The sequence below is a fragment of the Thermobia domestica genome, chromosome 4, assembly GCF_964235325.1.
Source record: "Thermobia domestica chromosome 4, izTheDome1.hap1.1, whole genome shotgun sequence".
In the NCBI taxonomy this organism is placed as follows: Eukaryota; Metazoa; Arthropoda; class Insecta; order Zygentoma; family Lepismatidae; genus Thermobia; species Thermobia domestica.
Genome location: NC_137457.1, coordinates 241,951,667 through 241,967,286, shown reverse-complemented (window position 1 = coordinate 241,967,286; position 15,620 = coordinate 241,951,667). Strand labels below are relative to the sequence as shown.

The following is a 15,620-nucleotide window of genomic DNA, read 5'->3' as shown; positions in this document are numbered from 1 at the left end:
GTGTATGAATACTTTTTGCGCTAACTGTACATTGTTTGGTGTAATTATCTTCAGACAATAAGCAGGGAAGGACGAAACAAAAAAAAAAAAAAAAAAAAAAAAAGAGTCTCCATTCAACCACCCATACCTTACTTCCTTATGTTATTTTCACAAGTAGCAATGCCACAAAAATATAGACGGTTTCGTTGAAGTGTAGGAAATATAGAAGTTTATAGGAAGAGACGCAAATATATAGGAAATATAGGAACATTGGAAAGCCTGTCTTAAGATAATATATATATATATATATATATATATATATATATATATATATATATATTTAATATGTATACTAGCTGAACCTGTACTGTCTACTCAGCGCATCGTTCTGTTATGACCATGACTCTTCTTCCACTTGCATGTCTCCTTAATCACACAAATAAAGCGCCTGCAATGTCCGTTAACCCGCCAATATTTAACTTCTCTAAGGGTTGCTTAACTCCGTAGTTTCGGCCTGCAACAATGTTAATCTTACGGGCTTAAAACTCACCCTAAAATGTTGAATAGAACAATAACGACATGGTTTTGGAAAATTTGAATGAAAGCTGGACACTCTACACAAAATTTGAAATCAATCAGTTAAAACGGCACGTTTCTAGCACGTGTAGTTTTCGAGATCTCATTGTCGAAAGGATTGGAGACAAATATATAAACCTAGCATCTTAATATATAGACTAGCTGAACCTGCGCTCTCTACACAGCGCATCATTCATATTATGAGCATGAATCTCTTTGTCATTCCTCACAACATCAGTACATGTCCCTTTACAGATACTGTACAAGTGAAGGAGGTCTTGATAAAATCGGTAAGGGCTATCTATCATAAAAGGGAGATTCTTTCGATTATTTTTCAATATCTCGCACCGTTTGCAAGATTGAACCTACTTCCGGTTCGAGTTTCTGATTCATGTATGATCAGTATTTTCTTTCTTCTTGCATGTAGTATGTAATAAGCAAATACATTACGCACACAATTAATTAGAATACCAGTAATACATGGTGTTCATTGGACAAAACACTCCAAACAATGAAGATTCATCTTAGCCTGAAGAAATGGTTATCCTTCATTTTTCATTATCATTTGGGCATGAAACAAACGCCTGAGAGATATATAACCCCTGTATATAACTATGTTGTGTTGGAATGTATAATTCGTAGGATATGCTTTTTTTTAATTTCAACACTTTTAATCTACCCTTAAAAATGTAATAAAGAAATAACGGTCTTTTTTATTTTATTTTATTTTAATATCCAATTAGAACTGGAAATCTATACTTAATTTGGAGTCGACCAGCGAAAACGGCACGTTTCTAGCACTTGTAGTTTTCTAGATCTCATGGTCGAAAAATTAGAGACAAACATATAAACTTTTCTTTGGAGACAAACATATAAACCTAGCATTTTAATATATAGATGAATTGTCCAATTTAAAACTGATTATCATGTATCTAATTGTCTGATTTGAAATTTTATGCATCTTTCTTTGTCAAACCAAAGGCCGTGGGAGGGGGAGGATCTCATAATTTGTACGGAAGAGATACTGGCGACATCATTTTTGGATTGGCAAGTGCGCCTGACTTTGAAATTATGCGCCCTGATATATATATAAAGTGTTTCGAAACAACACCGACAACGTTTGGGAGGTGATCTCTGACACAAAGATAAGACATAAAGTATAGACCAACCTGGGTGCACAAATGCTTTCTTTCAAAATTACAGACTGCCCAAAACATGAAAAAATTAAGTTTAAAGGTCCATAGCTTCAATACTATGGGATCTACCGTAGTCGGGTTTAGGAACTAGTATTTGCCCTATCGAAATGTCTATGTTTCAGAATCTTGCAGCACTTCCGCAACAATTGTTATAGAGGTAGATTGTGAGTACTTGAAATGATATGCCCGTAGCCTAACTGCCTCCATAAAAATTGTTGCGTGAGTACCTTAGGATTCTGAAACGGATTTTTGGATAGGGCACATATTAGTTCCTAAGTGAAGTAAACTATATCCTCTATGCTCTTCTTATTTTGGGAGGTGGACATAGCATGAACTTGAAGGACAAAGTCCTATGAAATTTCTCTTGATTCACTACGGATTATAGTTAATTATTACTCCATTTTCATTTCTAGTATAATAGGTTTTGCAATTAGTTTAACGAAAGAGAAGTTGGCAAAAGATGAGATTTATACCAATTAATAGATCTCATGGACCTGATAAAAAAATATATGCGTTAGTGTAAAATCTCATACATCAAAGTTTCGAGAAAATATCTATACAGGACTGCCTCATTTCCAAAGCATTTCATGCAGCTATTCGGGAGAAAGAAAATTTTCACGAAATCGTCTTCCGTAATAATGCAATTAATACATTTTTCTATAGTGGAGACTTGTTCCCATGTATCTAAATGATAAATAGAAAGTGACAAAATTTAAATCATATCACCATCATCATAGGTATTCTGCCTTTATTGGCAGGTCACTTGCCGCAGCTGAGAAGCTTCCATCCTCCACGGTCCTCCGCTAACAACTTCGTCTTCGCGTATGATCTTTCTGTTTTTATATCATCCATTAATTGTAGTCTCCTTCGCCCCCTCCCTCTCTTTCCTGCCACCATACCCTCTAGGACGTCCGTCATGATACAATTTCTTCTTAGGCAATGTCCCAAACAGTTTCTTTTCCTCTTCTTAATAATATCTAAAAGTGTAATTTTATCCCCCGCCATTTCTAACACACTCTCATTCATTTTCCGCTAGACCCGACTAATTCTTCCCCACACCTACATTTCGAAGGCTTCCAGTCGTTTTTCAATACTTTTACGTAATGTCCACGTTTCCGCCCCAAACAGTACAACACTCCACACGAAGCATTTCATGAGTCTTTTTCTCAACTCTTTATTCAAGGTCCCACAAAACAGACTTTTCTTCCTCCTAAAGGCTTCTTTCGCCATTCCTATCCTTGCTTTTATTTCGCGTTCGCACTTCATGTTATTACTAAGAATACTACCCAGATATCGAAAACTATTCACTTGTTCTATTTTCTCCCCTCCCACTTTTATATTTGACAAAGACCCCCTCGTTCCAATCACCATGGCTTTTCTCTTTCTAACATTTATTTTCATCCCATATTCTTCAAACCCCTTTCTTATTTTTTCTAACATTTTATTGATTTTCTTTTCAGATTCTGCAACAAGCGCCATATCGTCTGCAAACCTTTGCATCTAATCATTCTACCTCCTACCGAAATGCCATCATCATCATGTAAACTCTTTTTCACTATCTCTTCTAGATAGACATTAAATAGTGTTGGCGAGAGGCAGCATCCTTGTCGAACTCCCCTTCCAATTGCACTCTCTTCCGTCAGTTCTTCCCCTATCCTAACACTTACTTGTTGGTTCGTTTATAAATTTCTTATGAGTCTTCTATCTTTCCATTCCAACCCTATCTTCGTTAGAACTCCCAACAACAATTCCCAATTCACGCGGTCAAAAGCCTTTTATAGATCAATAAATATAACATACACCTCTTTCTCTTTTTCTATAAATCTTTCACCGATCGCCCTTAATAATCCAATTGCATCTCTCGTGCCTTGCCTCTTTTGAACCCGAACTGCTCCTCCTCAACTTCTTTATTTATTCTTTCATATAACCTTCTGTTCAGTATTCGGAGCAGAATTTTAGCTGCATGAGATATGAGACTAATAGTTCTATAATCCTCACATCTCTTTGGGTTCGATTTCTTAGCCATCCGTATCATGATCGTTTTCAGAAAGTCTTTTGGCCATTCTCCTGTTTCATATATTTCATTGCATAATCGGAACAATTCTTTCTTTCCCTTGTCTCCTATATTTTTAATGAATTTGATTGGTATGTTATCTATTCCGTATGTTGCCTTGGTTGGTATGTTGGCTTTCCATTCCTAATCTCGGATATAGCCTTTTCAAACTCATCCCTAAGAATACTAAATCCTTTATCATCCTCGCCTACTTCATTTTCTACTTCAACATTTAGGCTACACGGTCTATCCCTACTCTCATATAAATCTTCAACGTATTCTTTCCACCTTCCTATGACCTCATTTCTCTCGCTGACTACCTTCCCATTCTTATTTTCTACCCTCTTGTTTCCCTATTTTCTCATAATACCCTCTTGTTTCCTCCGAAATTCCATAATTTCACCTTGTACATTTCCTCATATTTCCCAACTTTTTCTAATTCTTCTATGTCCTCGCATTTTCTTTTGTAAAACTCTTCCCTCGCTCTGTCTGTTTCTCTTCGTAATTCATTATCTAACTTTCTGTACATCTTTCTGCCCTCTTCTGTATCAACCTGTTTCCACATCTTCCTGTCCCTCATTTTCTGCTCCATCTGCTCTGTAACCCATGGTTTCTTAGCAGTTTTGTGTTCGCTGTAACTTACTGCTTCTTCTGCAGCCTGCTGTAAGCAACGTTTAATATGTTCCCACCGTGCGTTACTACCTGCACCTATTCTTTCCTCGTTTGAACATTTTTCTTCGAATTTTTTAACGAAAAGATTCCTTATTTCCTCGTTTTTCAACTTTTCAGTATTCAACACTTTGTTACCTATTTTTCTTCTGCCTACATTTTTCAGAGAGAAAATATCAGCCCCGGGAAGGGTCTTCGCGTTCTTCATAACACAGTCTATCTGATATCTTCCGCCGTCTATTAGTGATTTCCATGTATATCTTCTTCTCTTGTGCTGATTGAACCAAGTGTTTCCAATTACTAGTGAATTATGTCTACAGAAATTCACCAGTCCCTCTCCCCTTTCATTTCTTTCGCCTAAACCATATTTGCCTGCGATACTACCTTCCTGTTTTTCTCCCACAACTGCATTGAAATCTCCCATTAGAATTATGCATGCACCTTCTCCCTACCTATAATTTCTTCTATTTTCTCATAATTTTCCTCTACTTCTTCAGTTGCATGCGAAGTCGTCGGCGCATATGTCTGTATCACACTAGATCCTTCGTTTTCCCTTTAAGTCTTAACATCATAACTCTATCATCAATAAATTCTACTTTCACTACCTTCTCCTTTAAGCGCTTTCCAAGAATTATTCCTACGCCATTATGACCGCCCTTTTCATTACCTGAGTAAAACATTCTATATCCTTCGCTGTTCAATACCCCATTACCTTCCCATCTAACTTCACAAACGCCTACCAAATCTAAATTATTTTGTTTCATTTCTTCTTTAAGATTTTCTAATTTTCCTCCCTGTAACATAGTACGTACGTTCCATGTCCCTATCCTAAACCTTTTGCTCTTCCTTATCTTTCTTTCTCTGTCTGTCTTCCCCCATTATTACTTTTTCGTCCAATAGTCCTTCCCAAGCCATCCCCCTCCCGGAGATCCGAATGAGGGGACATTTTACCTCCGGAACTACATTTTGACCTGCGAAAGACCATTGTTCATATGTTCTATTTTTGCTGCCAGCAAACTAGGGAAAATAGAGTGGTGGTTTCCCGTTGTCTTCCACCCCGCAGTATCCCAGCCGTTAAAGTCACTCTGACCACGCCTGGGACTAATGTCCAAGTTGCCGTACCAATCACTATGATTTCCGCCAGCTTGGCTACTGGAGAACTACTGCCTTCTCCCAGAACACTCTTCGTCTGACTACTCCATTTAGACCAATTCGGTAGGGGTGGCCCTTCTGGTAGTGAACTACCACCGACACAGCTCTAAATTTCACTGTAGCACGCAATCCTCCCCACCCGACACATAAGTGTCTTCGTAAAGGTGGTGTTTATCGGGGAGGTTAAATCATATAGGCTCTATAAAATATATAATAAAAATAAGTCCAATTTGAATAGTATATAGCGTATTATAAACCTACGCGTATATGTTACGTGACTAAATACACGCAAAATAAACATTTGAAATAGTTAACCACCCCGATACTTAATTAATAATTTTTGATGCAGGAACAGTACTATATGTTGTTGACATTGCTGCAGCTATTGCTGCTTCTGCTCCCATTTAAATGTATATTTTTAGTTACTTGTTGCTGGATTGAGAAGTCGATCTTCACTTATTACGAAGTGAGTTTAGACTTTCTATTGCCAGGCATACTACTGCCTGCTTGCTGCTGTTGTGGAGTTTCCACTTTTGAAGGTTCTGTATAATAATGTGGAAACCAAGTTCCAATAATTAATAATAATAATAATTATTATTATTATCGTTACCAACTTCATCAATACCTATGAAAATCGGGATATTTTGTTGTTCCGACAGACCCATGTCGGGTCATTTTCTCCAAAGTCGGGACGAGTGGTAACCCTAACGCCACATTTCATATTATACAGAGAACAACAGTAATTACTGTAATAATACCACACAACGCTGCCTTGTCTTTTTAAGACATTGGATTAGACTACCTTTCAAATTATTTCCTAGAACTGTTGCTTAAACTAATAAGAATTATTAGTGCTATAGAATTTATTACTATAACTGTAGATAAATATAAATTTAGCTTGTTCCAGCTATAATTAGATTGATGTGAACGAAATATCCGCTTACACATCTGGTGAGAAACTCATCTCAGCCTCACAACACAGGGACGACTAAGGTCATGCGTCTAATGTCACAAACTCTGCACACGAATAGCAAGCAGGCGGGGTATTCAGTCAGGAGGTAGTGCGTAGCTAAACAGCTATAAATTCAAACAGGAACATTTTGATTGTTATGTATGGTATCTGGTTTTCACACCTGACGCCTAGATGAGAATTTTTTTTCAGCACTGGCTATATGAAACATGAACTTACAGCTTAATGTGGAATCCGAACTACATTAACTTCCGAACGATTTGAGGAACTACACTGACGCATGATTTCTCTCTATAGTTTTTAGGCAACACATCGTGTATTTTTATTCTAAACGGACAATTATTTCGTTGGTCTTATTGCCAGCCTCCGCAAAGTCAATATGAAAGTAGAAAACTGGGTAATAATATTTATATGTGGTAGCCACTCTCCTGCTTCTGATTGTTGGTTGTGGTTGTCGGCCAACCAAAGGCTGGTATTTGATGAGCCATCTAATTCGTTGCGCATTCTAGCCATAAAAAAAAAAAGGGCATTCCAAATAGAGTTTATTTAGTACTTCCTTTCTCCACTGAAGCTGTTGAGGTGCTTTCTAATTCCAATATTTATTCAATTTCACATCTCTTCAAATATGAAATATGTTCATTTACACTAGTTTATAAAATTCTTCCTGTTTATCCAATATAAATACCGCCACATACACATCTGATTTAATACTCCGAACTGATTTAGTACTGTTCGACATTTTACTGTTCACAATTTGTTCCGTATTTTGTTGACAGGTTTATGGATCGGTTTTATACTGTATTTCTTCGGTATATTTCCAATTCTCTTGTTATTGCTATTTTGGGTTTTATTTCTTTTTCCAGTCCCACACTGTCGCCATCCTTCTCATCCTGTGCTGATTTCCAAGTACATTTATTAATCATTCTATTGATTTGATTTGTGTTGCATTGTAACCATTGTTCTGCGGGGTTTACTTGACGAGGCAAATTTCTGCATTGATATGTGTTTCATCAGAGAAATGTTTTATGGATAAGTGTCGATACAACTACTTGTTTGATCCAGATGATGGTCCGAACTGACACTGAGGTATAAATCTATAGGTGTCTTCCATTTCAACTCAGGCAAAAAAATATAAAATTGTACCATCACCATCTCAGATATTGTTGAAACTTTTTTTATAGCAACTAGACATCTTTTTAAGAGACCCATATTTTTTTGTTTTGTCGAAAAAAATTTTCCTGCCAAGTAATGGGCCATCAAAGACGGGGAGTACAATTTATGAATTGTAGAAGACATGGAAAATGGTCAATTTCGGAGCCTCACCATTCGGCTATGGAGACAGGTAGAGTTATAATTCTTGTTGTGGTATGTACATAGAGATATAAATAAACTATATTTTATTATAGTTTGGTTTGCGCATGCGTATCTTTTTGTACATAAATTAACAAATGAACGTCAATTTATCTGAAAAGTCGAAGTTTGCGAATTTTTTTCGAGCACTTCCGGTTCGAATTTTAAAATTCTGTTTTCACGATTGGTAAGACCTAGTTACCCGCTTTCCGAAAAAAAATTTGTATCGCTTCTGTGGTCAACCGTTTTGTCGCAAAAAATTCGAGAAATTGTAAAATTTTCAAAAATCGCCATTTTTGGGCGCCATTTTCTCGAAAACACCATTTTTTAAAATTCTGAAATTTTGTCAGATGGTTCACCTTTACCTGAATAATAAACACACCAAATATCATTCTCGACCAATGCTTCATGGATTAACTGCAGCCTTTTAAAGTTAGCGAAGTTTCGCTAATTTTGATGTCACAGTTAGCAACACTGGGAACAATGAAAGTGCAATGATTTGATTATGTTTGTGGTTCACATTCATTAAATGAAGAATAAAAGGTTTTCTTGGTTGTTTTTTAATTATTATTTTGATTAAAAAGGCTCTCTGACAGTAAAATGAGCCTCCCTCTACTCCTCCGTTTTCTTAAACTGAAGTAATCTGAGGTGGAAATTACGATTACGAAACACACAAATTTCAAGTTCACTTACTTAAAATGGTCTTCGGAAACAAAATTTCACTGATTTTTTTTTTTTTTTTTTTTTTTTTTTTTTGTTTTTTACATGGACCAATCATTTGCTTGGTTGTTGTCTTCTTTGCTAATAGCATGTAACCGTGCAGATGCTCCAATAGATGTTGGTTCACTCATAACTCATCCAGGAGTGGATCTAGGGGGACGATTGCCGCCCCCCCCCCCAGAAGAAGAAACTTTCTTATTTATATATAAATAAAACCCATCCCAGAGTTTGGAGCTCTTAATAGTAGCTCTAAGTAGCAGTATTACAATCCCCCCTCCCAGAAGTCCGTCCTGGATCCGCCCCTGCGTAGCACATTGTCGATAGTCACAAAACACTTATTTTCACTTCTCTTATGCTCTTCTGGAAACCTGTACCCTGCTGAAGGTTCATGTGGAAGCATAAACAGCACTTAAACTTCACGTAATTCATAATTTATTCATAATATTTCTGCTACGCACCACTGGTTATCATACGTATATGTATATAACAAAAGTTCCTTTTTGCAGATTTCTTAAATCTACACTTTGAATTGCAAAAGTTCGATTTTGGGGGAAATATGAAGTTAGTTCATGGTGACCCGTTACTACCATAAAAACTTCGCAATTTTCCGAAAGCCAAAGATAACTTCGTTGAATACCAGTTACCGGTCGCATACTTTCCCTTTTTTCTTGCGGAAGTCGTCGAATTCAGTTCCAGGTAACAAAACGAGAGTAATACCCGGAGTTTGTACTTGCAATATACTCACGAATTCTCCTGCGGTTTTAGTGGGGACGCGGTGGCTCAGTGGTAGAGCGTTCACTTCCAGTGCTTGGGGTCCCTGGTTCAATCCCAGCTCGTGCCGTTCTGCATTCCACCATTTCATTCATTTCTCATAATCACCGTCTCCTTTAGCCTAACCGGGATAATCGTGGAACGTAAAACTTAAAGATTTCATTTCATTTTTTCTTCAGCGGTTTTAATACTGTGTATCTGTTTTAGCCTAAGGCTATGGCGCGTTGCCACCCCCCCTTCCCCACTACCGTCGTAGAGACCCTTGCATGGCCGGTTTCACTGCAAAAACACTGCTTTATCGGACCTGTCTGCATCTCGAACATCTGAAAGCGATTTTTAAAGTGGGATGCAGCACCATCAGAAATCACTGACACGGTTTGGGAAATTGTAGACACCTATCTTCACATATTCAAACCTTTTTCTATAAAATATATTTTCGCTTTTCTTCGAGTATGTTTAGAATCTTGTCTATGACTATGAGTACATGTTTTACCGTCGTTTATTACAACAAAACTGTCAATTGTTTCAATATTTCGGTGATAACTCTGAATTTCACTTTGCAGAAAAACAGTCCAGTTTTCAACGAAGTCCACATGAAGTAAAATAGAATTTGTATCTTGAAATTTTCTACGGTGGTTTTCGGTAGCAATTGATTCTCTTTGGATTTTCTTGATGTAGTCATTAATTACAATTCTTACAGTTAAACCGGCAATGTACGATACGAAAACAGAAAGTGGCACAGTTTTTTTTTTTTTTTTTTTTTTTAACGAGATCATTATTCTCCCATATGGCATACGTAACCACTTTCATTTTCATCAGGATCAATAATTAAAGACACCACACTTATTTCTTCCACTACAGGACATTCACCACATTCTTGAAAAAGACAGCTGTCATTTCCTACGGATCATACTACTAAAGGAAATAGGTCACTCATGACAGCTTCAATACAGGTTGCACCTTTGATTTGTAGCAACGCAGTAGCAGCTAACTTAAAATTTGCACAATACACACACACACACATCCCTCTCAGGTTGCGGACTGACACACTTTAGTCGAATAGTATAAAATTCCGAGTGACCCATTTTTATGCTGGGATTGTTCTGTTTAAAAATTCAGTAAATTTCTTTGGAACGAAGAAAACGTTTAGATTTTTTTTAACTTTTTGTTATTTTTCGATCACTGTAATGATGTCGCACTTAATTGAGACTTTGTCTGGAGCATTCCAAATCATACTGAGGTAATAGTTTAGGCCTTTTATAGATCATCAGAATTCATTGGATGGCCATTTCAAGTAAACTTAAAATTTGTGTGCTTGGTAATCGTAATTTCCACCTCAGATTACTTCAGTTTAAGAAACCGGAGAAGTAGGGGGGGGCTCTTTTTACTATTTCAGAGAGCCTCTTTGTTCAAAATAATAAAAAACCAGCCAAGAAGACCTTTTATTCTTCATTTAATGAATATGAACCACAAACATCATCAAATCATTGCACTTTTATTGTTCCCAGTGTTGCTAACTGTGACATCAAAATTAGCGAAACTTCGCTAACTTTAAAAGGCTGCAGTTAATCCATGAAGCATTGGTCGAGAATGATATTTGGTGTGTTTATTATTCAGGTAAAGTTGAATCATCTGACAAAATTTCAGAATTTTAAAAAATGGTGTTTTCGAGAAAATGGCGCCCAAAAATGGCGATTTTTGAAAATTTTACAATTTCTCGAATTTTTTGCGACAAAACGGTTGACCACAGAAGCGATACAAAATTTTTTTCGGAAAGCGAGTAACTAGGTCTTACCAATCGTGAAAACAGAATTTTAAAATTCGAACCGGGAGTGCTCGAAAAAAATTCGCAAACTTCGACTTTTCAGATAAATTGACGTTCATTTGTTAATTTATGTACAAAAAGATACGCATGCCCAAACCAAACTATAATAAAATATAGTTTATTTATATCCCTATGTACATACCACAACAAGAATTATAACTCTACCTGTCTCCATAGCCGAATGGTGAGGCTCCGAAATTGACCATTTTCCATGTCTTCTACAATTCATAAATTGTACTCCCCGTCTTTGATGGCCCATTACTTGGCGGGAAAATTTTTTTCGACAAAACAAAAAAATATGGGTCTCTTAAAAAGATGTCTAGTTGCTATAAAAAAAGTTTCAACAATATCTGAGATGGTGATGGTACATGCTCTGCCTGAATTGAAATGGAAGGCACCTATATTCGTTGGTTTATTGTATACTCAATATCCAAATTTACCACCTTCCAACTACTATGCATTTATCTCCACTGCTCACTTGTAAGTAACCCAATATCCGATCCTACAAATAACTAACCTACATGAACAACAGTTATAAAACACTTACCTTTCTTCAGCGTTTCTACTGTCTCCTTATTCTCTCGAATTTTCTTATGAAGCGCTTCTTCTTGATTCCGATAACCAGCTGCCTCTCGAACCAAACTATCCCATTCTTCTCGCAGCTGCTGTTGCTTTCGACGCAGCTGTTCAAGCTCCTCCTACAAGAAGAGAAGAAATAGATAATTAAAATTTTTAATATGAAAGTACTCACTTATAAATTACTTAAAGAATGAATTAGATGCTTATCTAAAATTAACAAAGTTTGTACTCATAATAAGCATCTGACTGGAAAAAATCTTAACCGTAGATGTTTCAGCAATTACTTGTTTATTTCATCAGTACTTGTCCTTTGAGGAATCAACGTTACTTATAGAATTACATTATCGATTGCTTCTCTGCGCTTTACACTATGGATAAAACGTGTCACAACATCCTTCTTCCCTGAATTCTTGATTAGAAATATCGATTTAATTTTACTCAACAGTGGAAGCCAAAAGATAACAATTCTTCAAAATAGTTCGTCATCGGATAATCAACGCCGTTCAGAAACGGAATCCCCTAATCTAACCGAAAAAACAATAGTCAAAGGGAGTAAGGTTAACGATGGAGTTTGTTACTACTAGAATTCGTATGGAGACCTCAAAAGAAAAATTAGATGACACCTCAAGTCAGGAACTCTCGGAAGAAAGAGGTGTACTACTAGTCTTTCTTTAAACGTGCTGGTCCATTTTGTTCACTGTTGTCAAATATCAATTCTTGCCTGTAGTTATAACGTTGTACACAAAATCACTAAAAATCTTAAGATTTAATGTAAGACTTTGTCCAAGTATGTAACATTGTTGGTAATCCTGTGGACAACTTTATGGTTATAGGCGAGAATCGGTATCTGGCAACAGTGAATAAAATGAACCAGCACGTTCAAAGAAAGTGGTTATTACTCCTTTCGGTACTATGGACACCAAGATAAATAAATAATTAATAGTTTCACAAGAAAGAAGATGTACTATGAATATCTGAAGGATCTACATTCACTTGGCAGACGTTTACACCCTAAAGAAGACCACAAGAAAGAAATAGTGGCCGTCAAAAATTGATAAACAACATACTGCACGCAAATTCAAGGAAACAATTTTAATTCCATTTATACTGTAATTTGTACATGAAAAATGAAAAGAAATATTTCAGTTTAACGTCCCACACTTATGCCCTTTAGGTTAAAGGAGACGATGATTAAGGCATGGGAATGATGACGGAAGAAATGATGGAATGTGGAAGGAAACGGGAGTAGACCGAGAAAACCCACGCACACAATGTTGTCTACCGCAAACTTACTTGGCCGGGGATCGAACCTGGGGTCCCACGAACCAGAGGTAAGTGCTCTACCACTGAGCCACCGTACCTCTACAGCGCGATTTGTGTACAACGAAATGTGTTATATTTTAGTTACAATATACTTTAGGTACTCGCTAAAAATCGATCTTTTCTTGGCTGCAACTTCTCCGAAGTATTGCTAACTCTTGTGTTGCTTTCCTAGGAAAAATTTTGGATTGTATCGTTAACTATGCACGTACCTTTGTAACATTATATTCCTGTACAGCCTTCTTGGAGCGTTTTAAACGATCTATTTCAGCAACCAGCTTTCTTTCTTCACTTAGACGAAAATGATGACGCTGTAGCTGAGTCTCTAAATTACGGACCACTTCATCGATCTTGTGCTCACTTTGGTACTGCAACTTACTACGCATCTGAGTAGTCAAGTCTCTCTGGAATAAAATAGTTATTAAAATGTATACAATAAGAAATAATAATAATAATACAAATTTATTTTATTTACGCATTTCATGTTTTATGAACTTATGTAATGAGGGCGGATCAATAAGTAATGCACAATTTTCTTCACTGATCTGGAGCGTAAAAATCGAAAGGGAAGAATTTTTGAGTCAGTCATCATTGTTCTACCCGGTGTACCTCTAGTGGCAGAAGTGTGAATTAAAAATAAAATGAAATCTTTAAGTTTTACGTCCCACGGTTATGCTAAAGGAGACGGTGAAGATGAGAAATGAATGAAATGGTGGAATGAAGAAAGTGGGAGGAAACGGGAGAACCCCGAGAAAACACACGAGCACGGTGTTTGTCCACCACAAAGTCCACACGGAAGTGTGAATTACTACGTAAAGATTGCGTCAAAACCCAAGTGAAATCCACAGGGAAATGGTGTGCGCGTATGGAGAAGACTGTATGAACTGTAGGAATATTTCTAGGTGGTACAAATTATTTGGATCTTGAGGATTTGTCATGGCAAACTGAAATTTGGTACAATGAGTACTTGGCGGATGCCAAAGAACCTCACAGACGTCCACAAGAGGTAGCAAATAATGACATGACTGGATTACCTGGCAAAGCACACTGAAGGATATACTTTTCCGGAAGGTATGCTGATCTGGTACCTCCAGACTTATCATCTTTTTGGCCCGATAAAGAAATCCTTAGCCGGCCAACATTTCAATTCCGATATGAAGTCAAACGGGTGTACGGGAAGCTATACTCCCAAAAAATAGATTTATGAGAAAAATGTGTTGAGAGATTTTGGAGCTATGTTGAAAACTAGATTTAATATACGCCTCTAATGCTTTTTTCTACATAAATTGTTGTACGTTACTTACTGATCCGCCCTTGTATAATTAAACAAATGAAGATTAACTTGTATGTGTTGTCTTCCTTTTGTACCCGATATTTCGGTTTTGTTTATTGATGAATGCTTTTAAGGCGAAAAAAAAATTATTTTTGTTTTACATTTCAGTTTTATTCTTCTTCATGCCGAAAAGAATTCAATTCATATTTTTTTAATCATATTAATAAATAGATGAGAACAAACCTGTAAAAATAACACTCAAGAACCAGCACCATAGAATGTTCACTAATTTTGAATTCTGTAATTTCAATGTTGCAAATTGCCAAAATGTCCAATTTTATAGAATTTATTACTGAAAAAAGTTTTCAGAAGTAAAGGAAGCAAAATACTTGGTTGAAAAGGAAAATAAACAAAGCATACAAGATTAGTCTCAGTTTCCTTAATTATATAATAAAACATGAGAAGCAAGGTATTTTTTTTATTCATATCATTTCTTCTCGCTACAGGGAACTCATAAGCAGTGTTTGGAAGATTGAAGTAATTTTTCTGGTAGAACAAGGCGCGGCAAACAATTAGTACCCAGCTTGCCAATGTTCATTAAATCTCGTAAAAAGAATTACCAGCACTAATATGGACCAAAAGACAGATCAAGTACTGAACTGAACGTGTGCATTGCATTACAAAACTATGAAGTGAATGAAAAGTATTTAATCAAAATATCCACACAGAAAATATTACTGACAAAACATGTTTACGTGATGCTGGATTCTTTTCCATACAAAAGACAGGGGGAGATGGAAACCACACTGAGTGTCAACAGGGAAACACCAGAGATGTAAAAACAAGGTTATAAAAATAATACTTTGCATACATAAAGAAGTTTAAGGTTAAAACATAATTCGCTGAAATCATTCAGATCTCATGTTGGTATATTTTCTTGAGAGATCATGGAGTGGCGTATACTTTTTATGTAATTAGGAAAACACTCTTACTTATTACTACCAGCGGTTCAGCAGTCCTAGACGTTAAATCCCTAAGAAAATATTATGTCACTATTTTTCAAGACAAAAGTTATTATTACTATTATTATTTAAGATGAATATATCAATTGTAATCTGCTTTTGTACATTTTTTAAGTTACAATAGATTTATAATCCCGATAACAACTTACAGTAGTTATTTTCAAA

At 36.3% G+C, this 15,620-nt stretch overlaps 1 protein-coding gene across 1 annotated transcript in view; it reads right to left on the bottom strand.

Annotated features, from left to right (window-relative positions):
• LOC145683938 (uncharacterized) overlaps positions 1-15,620 on the bottom strand; it is a 73,504-nt gene that overhangs the window by 37,830 nt on the left and 20,054 nt on the right. The window contains exons 4-5 of the mRNA XM_081755634.1: positions 13,373-13,564; positions 11,809-11,959 (exon numbers count right to left, since the gene is read on the bottom strand). Of these exons, the coding sequence (XP_081611760.1) occupies positions 11,809-11,959; positions 13,373-13,564 (343 nt within the window). The remainder of the gene's footprint in view (positions 1-11,808; positions 11,960-13,372; positions 13,565-15,620) is intronic.